The 9,862-nt window shown below is 37.7% G+C and overlaps 1 protein-coding gene across 1 annotated transcript; it reads right to left on the reverse strand.

The window, feature by feature from the left end:
• Window positions 1-3,467: 3,467 nt before the first annotated feature.
• Window positions 3,468-9,564, reverse strand: LOC146167013 (gap junction alpha-10 protein-like). The gene is given in 6 exon segments (XM_083388768.1): window positions 3,468-3,874; window positions 5,290-5,464; window positions 6,425-6,547; window positions 6,807-6,841; window positions 7,381-7,582; window positions 9,325-9,564. Coding segments are annotated over 6 exon segments (1,056 nt in total). The 3' UTR covers window positions 3,468-3,593.
• Between the last annotated feature and the right edge of the window lie 298 nt (window positions 9,565-9,862).

Consider the following 9,862-nt stretch of genomic DNA (forward strand, 5'->3'; position numbering starts at 1 on the left):
GTTCGTTTGCATGACACAATGACGTAATTTTTTTGGCATTTCTCACGCGCGGCGTTTTTCGGCTAAATTAAATTCTCGCGCATTAAATGATAAATGGATTTTCCCCGCTTAATCCGATTCCGTCATATTTGTCGGCGGTCTTGGAGTTTTCTGTGACTCTTAAAACGGAACATAAAAATTCTTGGAATGATGAAGTTTAATTGAACAACAAGATACCCTAAATTGACCGAAACTAAAAAACGCAACATGTATTTTTAAAGATTTGTTTGTATTTATTTCTATAAAACATGCTAAAACGGCCTGTACTGTTTGATCAGTGAAATCTAGTTCTTATCCTTCAAATACATATCAATACGTAGCTTAAGACATTTCGTCCCTTGATTTGTGAATGTTTTTTTCAAATCGTAACAATTCTAAAAGAAAAAAAGAATTTTTTAAAATTGCAAAAATATTTCGCGAAGTACACATTCTATGTGGTAAGAATATTTGTATGTCACGTGAAAATGTAGGTTTTTCGGTGACAAAATAAGCAAGCTGTTTTGTTGAATCACTTTATTTGTGGGTTGATAACACATGGTAGCTTAACCTTGCAATGCATTTTTGTTAAAAGAAATGTTTGTAATTAAACGCATGTAATGTTGTACTTGCGAGGTCGAAAAATGTGCCCTCTCAGTGAAAATCGTGTTGAAATAAACTTGGTTTAATTGTAACTGTTTGCGATGGAGAGCAAAAGTCATACATTTTATTGCAAAGGACATACATTTTATTTAAGTGCATACACGGCCCCCTACAAAAGTATCCTGATTGTACCGGTATCATGTTGAACTGCAAATCAGCTACCACGCACATGTGGCTGAATAAAGCTTACAAACCGCTTGTATCTTAAATCAGACTGGATTGTAAAGGGAAAGTTAGAGATCTCCGTAACATAACTCACTTATCTACACATGGTGGGTAATATGTAGAACCAGAACCCTATGTCCAATCTGGTGTCATTTTAGCGTCAACGGCTGATTCGGACACTTCGCATCGGACGTGGTTGAAGAGCGCCCTCAGGCGTTTGCGTAGGTACAAAATTTTTCAGTAACCAACAACAACCTCTTGTCGTAGGCCAGTTTGCATAATCAGTTGTTAACAGCTTTGTTAGGAAATTACTTATTAAATGTGTTAGTTTACTACGTTTCGTTATTCGTCGCTGATTTCTCTATTTGGAAACAACTTATATTCGTCTATTACTCTATTTAAATATCTTTTTTTGTTACAGCGACTATGTTGTAATTTGTTGATAAGTGAACGTACTTGACGTCGTTTATTGTTAGTCACTTCAGTTCGCCTTTCCTCATCGTCAGTTTAAAGTTTGCTCCTTGTGGTGGACTTTTCTTACCTTTAAGCAACACAAAACTTTTACCCTCAGCCAACAGAACAAAAAAGGTTCAAAGCTTTAGGCCTACATTCTATTGTAGGCCTACTAGCGTAATTCCATATCGGATCCTTCCTCCGTGGCGGCACCTACTCCCTTGTGGAGTCGGTTGCCAAGAGGACTGGGCTCTTGACCTTACTGACTTGTTCATGCATTGTCGACCTCGTTTTTGGCCAATGGGAAGAACCCAGCTACAACCTTCTTTTCTTTACTTTACTATTTTTTCCAAAAAAAAAGCGGTAACACTTTTAACCGCTTTAGCACTTGTTGTACTTTTTAGTGTAGTGCTATATGGTGATACGAGAAATTTTATGCAAATTAGTAATGATAAAAATACATTATGATATATTTTCTGTTCTTGCAATTAAGCGAAAACGTTACAAATAAACCTGGTTAAGAAATACTCTGGCTATAATTGATAGTTTCTTCAATCCCGACTTGCTAATTCAGCTTCCTGAAGAAAGTCAGTCATGCGTACACATTTTATTAAAATGTTCTTTATTTCTCTGCTATATAAAACAAATTAAAAATCTACCGGCAAAAATTTAAAGAAGCGCCGTGAGTGGGCATAAATAATCACTGAGCACGCGATTGCAAGTCGTGAAAATTATTGCAAACCGTTGTTTGTTTTGCTAGCGAAAAATACGTACAAAGAAATAGGCGTGAAACAAGTCAGGGGCGAATCCAGCATTCTTGTTCGAGGGTCACAACTTTTTACATGCTTTTCAAAAATTACGTCATTGCATGACGTCGTAAAATAAGCAACTGTTTTGACTACCCCCCTGTGCCTGTGGATCCACCCCTTGTAAACACAGCAAAGGAAAAAACATTAATCAATTATGTTTTCAACGCATATCTCCCGGTATACATGGTTTGTTCGACGGCTACTTACAATAAAGCTGCATAAGCAAGTTTGTTCGTGATGGCTGGCACGCCTACGCCATTTTGCATTTGTTGTTCCATCTCTTTGTGAGATAGGTTTGGCGAAATGGTGCATTTAAAACTTAAAATGACATCAAAAGTACGAGAATTTGCCTTGGCGGATCACAGTCGTGTCGATAGTAAACAATCGGCATTTAGAATCGAGACAACTAAGGTTGTTCATTTGGGTGCGACAAACAAAAAAATCTATTCCAATGGGGCTCGGAATTTAAAAAAAAATCTTCCCGTACAAGACTTAACAAAATTTGTTGTTCCTGTTGCTTGTAAAATCAGGTGGTGCACAGAGCAACTGTCTTGCAAGGTAAAATCTGTGTCGCGAAGACACTGAACATTGTTGGCACAAAAATGCGTATATGTGTAAATGTTGGCACAATGCAAATGGCACATTTCGTTGTCCTTAATCACACGTACATTTGTTCTTTCGCACATTACAAAGGAGGTCACATTGGAATGACAAAATTCTTCGCAAAGCAAAAGTTGCTGCAAAGCTTGGTAAAGATGTTTTTGTTCGATAGAAGGATATAGTGAGTGCAAAAATACGATTTGTACACAAATAGCCAACAATACTAACAACTAAAAAGTCAAGCGTGTAACCTCTATCTACTCTACACAAAGACGATGCAACAAACAAAATGAACTTTTAAAGAACGATTGGATAACGGCGCGTTTTCAGTTTGCCAACAATAGAACTGTAAGTTTTTATCGAACGCAGTAATGTGTTACCATAACTATAATTGTCAAATATAAGCATAGCTAATTAAAATTTTCAAGTGATTCGTGAAACTGTTTTGTATAAAGTGGTGGATTGCACTAGTAGACTAAAACGACTACAATGGCGAAGGACTGGTAAGGGGGACTTTCTAATGTTACAATGGTTTCCCATAAAGAGGAACTTTTTCAAAAAAGGAAAAAAAAACACTTGAATATTTTGATCTGTTAGCTGATTGAATGTGGTCATTACAATTTGTATCTAAGATAAATATTTTGTAAGAAAGTTACCAATGCTTTAAGTGTGTTGTGTGTTGTTACATTAGTCACTAAAAGTGTAAAACTTTCATAGACTGTACGGCAAAGCGTTGCTAACGTCCGGTATAGTGATTTCGTCTTCAAAGATAAAAAGAAAGTTATGTACAGCGGCAAACTGCGTGACGGCATAATTAGGCTACGGCGTGCAGTCGTAGAGTAAAAAAGCAAAACAAAAAAGAAAAAAGTCTCAAAAGCGAGAGACACCTCAAATAAAGCGATCCCCGTCGAAATCATTTCCGCCCTCACCCGACATACTGCTCCTCGCGTATCCGACCCGGATACCCACCGCCTGGGGGTAGCCCCTGGGGTACCTGGACCCCCCACCGCCGCCGTACTTTCCTTGGGTTCCGAAGTGGGGCACGTTGCTGCTGACCTTGTATTCCTTGGTGATGTCCTGTCCCCGGTCCTTCCAGGCCTCCATGATCTTGCGAATGCCAAGGTGATAGAGCTCGACGAAGTTCAGAAAGATCATAACAAGGCCGGTGCCTATAGAAACGTTGCAAGGTGAAATTTTGGGATTTATTACAGATTTATGAAGGTTTTGACTGTTCAGGGTGTCTCGTAAAAACTTTTAGGAAACAGGGTTTGACCCCCAACAGCAAAGTTTTATTTTAGGATTTAGTATAGAGTTGTGCTTCCCACATTGGGGGTCCTGATTTTCAGAGAACAGTTTTTGACAAACTTTTTTATATGTATTGTACTTTTTTGACTCTCAATAGGCAAACGTCAAAACCTAACTCTTAAAATACTGTGCCAAGTGATTTGTAGGCCTACTTTACTTCAACAAACAATAAAACTCAAAGTTTAAAAACCCGAGTAAAACCAGGATCAGACATTGTGTAAAGGATTGTTTCGCCTATACTGGCATCGTTTTTTGTTTATATTTATATAAATATAAACAATTCATTATATAAACTGTTGCTACCAGGCATGGTAATATAAATCAAAAACAGCTCCTCTGGTAAGTGTAATTGTTAACCAACGTTTCGGCAACCTATACAAGCCGCCTTCGTCAGGGTGAATGACACTGAACGCTCGTACAATAAATGGTCATTAATTTTGGAATCGTGGAACATCCATAAGAAGGGTAACACCATGAACGTCAAAACTGACGTGATGCTTTCTGCATGCTACAAGCACCTGCTGAAGGCCTAGAGGCAGTCGCTAATTATTTTCTTATCGTTTCGTTGCTCGCGTTTATTTCTGCTTTTTTCCTTTTTTTGCTTTCCATTGCACTTAAGTCACTGTTTTCAAACGACTTGACTTGACTTAAGTCATTTGGGAAAAATGACTTGACTTAACTTAAGTCTTTCGGACAAATAACTTGACTTGACTTAAGTCATTTGGACAATTGACTTGGGTTAAAATGAAGCGTTTTTTTCAAGTATTTCTTTTATAAAATTGAGCTATTTATCCAAATTTTAGCACATAATACAAATTGTTTGCTATATGTTGCGTTTTTTCTTATTTTTTAGTTCAATTATTGCTCATAATCATACAAATTTAAAAATTTTAATAGTTTAAAATTTTATTTTTTAACAAGAACATTACTTGAAGTTGACTTGCTCTAATTATGACTTGACTGGGACTTAACTTGCGCAACTGATGACTTGGACTGGGACTTGACTTGTTATTTATTCAAAAACAATTGACTTGGACTTAGGTTGTTTTACAAATGACTTGACTGGTACTTAAGTCAATTTAAAATGACTTGTTTACAACACTGTGACGTGATGTTTTAATAATTTCATGCCGACACTGGTGCACGCTAGGCAAACATATTTTTAGGGGTCCACGTTAAAAAAAGTTTATTAAACCCCATGTAAAGGGGTTCTGTAATTTTAATCAACCAGTTTAGCCCAGAATACAGGCTTGTCAATAGGAGCAAGTTTTAGTCTTACCAAACATAATCCAGAGCATTATCGTCTTTTCCTTCGGCCTTGATACGAAGCAATCCACGACGTTTGGGCAGGGCCACCTCGCACACTTGAATAACTCGGGCACCCAAAACTTGAACACGTAGATGTTGAATTGAACAACCATGAAGCCGACTTCGATTATTAACCTCGCTACCACCTGAAAAACCCGACGATTCTTTAGTAAATTGATCGACCATGGTGATTATTTACAACAAAGATAATTATCCAAAGGAATATGACCTATAAAAATAAGTTTAAGATTCGTGAATTTTCTGATTACAGGTTTACGTAAATAAATAGAGTTTGAAATGATTACCAATTTTCAATTGATTTACAAAGTTTGTATTTTAATTTGTGGGTGACGTTTATTGCGAAAGTATTTTATTTGGTTTACTGCTACAATTTATGCTTAACCTCAATTGTGCCAAGATATGTCCATACAAACTGATTAAAGGTTACAGCTTATAAGGGTTACTTTTCTATCGTAACTTTCCAAAGAGCTTAACAAACGCGAAAAGGTTTCACTGCCCAATTGAGTAAACGAAACGCTTCGCAACGGCCTTGCAATGTAGGTTTTAAGTGGTCCGGTGTAAAGCAAATGTTTGCCGAAGCGGATTGGTCACCAGACAGTCAGTGGAATAACTTTGACACAACTTTATTACGAATCAAATTGGTCTTATCTTAGTAACATACCGCAACCCAAGTAAACACGATGGATTAATTTTCCATTTTGAGCTGTTTTTAAATAAAAATTAATTTGAATCTCACAGTTTGGAAATTATGTAGAGATTTTTATTACTATTGTAATGAAGCCTTTAAAAACATCCTATTTTTTATGTAAATTAACGTCACTTAACTTAGGGTCTTATTATAAAAACCTCCAAAATACCATTTACATGTTTAGTTAATAGTAACGGTAATGCTCATATCTTGTCCTCCTTAGAATGGTTTCCCATTAGTTATCGAAGGATAGTGTGTCTAGAACCCGCCTACCAATAATATTTTCTGAAGCTTAACACAGCTCAGCTGGGTTGTTGTGGTACATCAAAGACACACTTATGTTGTTAAATACATGTTCAAATGAAAAAGCAGCGTTGATTAACATTTTGTATTTTACCTGGGCGACGTAAGCCAGCATAAGCCTTGAAGGAGTGTCGTGATCAAGTTTGGTTGCAACCACCTTACCATCGTCGTCATCATTCTTTTTTTCCTTCTTGCTGTCCTTCTGTTAAAAAAATCGCTTTGTAATCTAGGAACCATGCTAACGCATTACTTTTTCTAGAATTTGGTGTTACTTCTTCAAGATTGCAACAAATTATAATCTTTAGAATGATCCTAATTAAATTAGGACAAACAGAAAATACATCATTCAATTTTAATACTTCTTATCGCATTGTTTAGACTTTAGAATCTATCTTGCTATCGTACAAAGTAAATTTTCATGCTGAAATTTAGTAATGGGCATGAACTACGCCTTTAAATTAAACAAAGACGCTTACCTTTTCGGCGGGCATGTCATCGAGTGCTTGGTACTCTGTAATGAACAACAACAAGAATTACCTTTATGGCTTTATCATCATTTATACAAAAACTAGATACGTTTCACTGATTTTAGTGCCTATTTTATGAATATGCTGTTGCTGCCAGGCATTGTTTCAATTGTACAATTGTTCTTCCGGCAAAAAAAAGTGCCAACGTTTCGATTACCTATTCGAGCAATCTTCTTCAGGGCAATATGATTTCATCTAAAGGCGAAAACAAACGTTGGCACTTAATTAGTTTTTTTGCCGGAAACAATTATTTTGTACAATTGGCTATTTTATGTTTGAACAGTTAACTTTACCAAAAACAAAATCAGTTTATTGCATCCTAAGGATATATTGGACAACTTGCATTGTAACACCTGTCAAGTAAAAAACATGTGCAAAAACGTTCAGGACAAAGCTTTGCTTGTAACAGTAAATATTTCTAGCAACGAAACCAGCGAGTTATTGCGCAACGACTCCACGCTTCAAACCAGTAATAAACTTGAAAGAGAAACCGCAGGAAACTCGCGGATAAGTTGATGTTTACCTGGCGGTCCGCTTCCTTCTCGTCTCCTCCTTTCCTCAAAGGCCTTCTTGCGCGCCGCCTCCCTCTGTTTCCTCGCCTCCTCTCGTTTCTCTTTCTTTTTCTCCTGCTCCTCCTGACGTAGCTTCTTGGCTTGTGCGATCTTGGCCATCTTGTGAGCAGTGTAGACCATGAATACGACCGTCGGAAGGGACACGCAAAGGATCTGGAAGTAGATACGGGTTACGGGTGTTGATTCTAAAACACGTTGGGGATGGAAGTTTTATACGTGGTTCATACAGTAACTATATCTAATGCGAACAATCTTGTGAGCGGTGTAGACCATGAACACCACCGTCGGAAGGAACACGCAAAGGATCTAAAAGACGATACGGGTGTTGATTCTAAACCACGTTGGGGATGTGAGTTCTATACGTGGCTCATACAGCAATTCGACTTTTGTATTAAACTTGACTTTTCTAATAAAATTGGCTTTTCTATAAAAACATAAACAATCTTGTGCGCGGTGTAGAACACCACCGTCGGAAGGGACACGCAAAGGATCTAGACGAATATACAAATGTTAATCAAAAAATACGTTAGGGACGTGAATTTCACACATGGCTGGCACACACAGCAATTGCAGCTAATGCGAACAATTGTTGACTTTTCTAAAAATTCAACCAATCTTGGGTAGGAACAAAAACAATCAAGGTTGATACGTTACGAGTTGTTCGAAAACATCTAATAACTTTGCCTGACAAACGAACAATAAATATATAATTTAGTGTAACGAGATATGTGGTTTGTTACGCAGAGCTCGTTTCGGTGTTCTAATGATTCTTGGCACGTTTGTTACCAGCTGTGCCCTTGAAAATTGTGACAGACTTATTTTTATTAGGCTGGTGAGTTATGAATTAAGGTCGCAATATGGCACATTTATAGGCAGTTTTGTGCCTAGTATTGCCACAAAAATTATTATTTTGTTAAATTGTGTATTATTTTAAGCTGTCCAGGAATATTGGGTGACCGAGCGTTAAAAACAGATACCGCCTGTCTATATATGTTTACGAAACCTTCTCCCTATATGCCTTTTTATTTTGTTTGTTCGTTGTTATAAATTATGAGAAGACTATATAATTGAATTTGTTCAACATGTTATCATGCGCTGCACGATTCTACAAATTTGGGGGCTGAAATGATAAAGTGCAATATACATATACCCTTTATGTCAAGAACAATGCCGATTATTTTGTTTAGTTTTAAAAAAATAAAGAGGCAAACCCGCGCCCACAGTTGCAAAGCGACCGAAAACACAAACACGAAAACAAATATAGTACCTGCATAAACATTTAGAAAATTCGACGAGAAAACCGACACTTACAGCAGTTTGGCCATGCAAAAAAAGTTAACACCCTCCTATCACCACTATACAGCACGATTCCCCCCAAAACGACCTAAACAGTGGTCGGCAAACTTTTTTTGTCGCGGCCCAAAGTAGTCTTTTCATGGCTATTAAAGACCCACTGTACGTAAAACCACTACGATAACAGTGGCGTCTTTACGATATTTGATTTTAAGGTGGAATATCACACGGTGCCTTGATTGTCAAAAACACTGCCATGCTTTAAGTAACAAGAATACTACAAAACGAAGAATATACACGCGAAGCGCGAACAAAAATTGCGCTAACATGTAGTTAAAGTTGGCAAAAAATATACCTGAGACAGGCTCTCAGGACCATATGTGGCACGTGGGCCTTTCCAAGCTGAGCGAATATAAAAATTCTACGCCACACTAACTTTTAAAATAAAGTGGTGTTAGTGTAAGGCTATCACGCGGCCCACAACTACATAGTCACACTAAGCCATTCAAAATGACCTCGCGGCCCACTAAAAATGGCTCTGTGGCCCACATTTGGGCCGCGGCCCACAGTTTGCCCACCACTGACCTAAAGTAACGCAATACCTGCAGCGCCCATAGGCGGATTAAAGATATCGGGCTGAAATCATTGAAGCAGATGTTCGAACAACCCGGCGTCAGTGTATTGCACACGAAGGCTCCCTGCTCGTCTCCGAACACTGTGTCGGCGATTGAAACCACAAGCAGGAACCTTAGCACGAAGAAGAAGGTCACCCAGAACTTTCCCACAAGAGTGGAGTGCTCGGCCACCTGTTCCAGCAGTTTTTCGATGATGTGCCACGCCATCTTGTTTGTTTTTGTATAAGTTTTTGCTCCTTTTTACTGGCTTGATACGATCACGGATTATTTACAAATCAGAACTTTTTTTATATATAAAAAGTGGGTAAAATTAGACCCCGACTGGTTTCTGTAAAACACAATAGATTAGCGTTTAAATTGCGTCGTCAGTAAGCACAAAGTTGCGATTAGGGGACGAAACAATTTTGGCGTACAAGCACTAAATAAAGCGATTTAAAATGGAACGTTTAAATCTTCACACATAGTAATATATAGACAAAAGTTAGCTGTCGTGTTTTGTTAAGGC

Source organism: Ascidiella aspersa, chromosome 1, assembly GCF_963924565.1.
Source record: "Ascidiella aspersa chromosome 1, kaAscAspe10.2, whole genome shotgun sequence".
NCBI classification, from domain to species: domain Eukaryota; kingdom Metazoa; phylum Chordata; class Ascidiacea; order Phlebobranchia; family Ascidiidae; genus Ascidiella; species Ascidiella aspersa.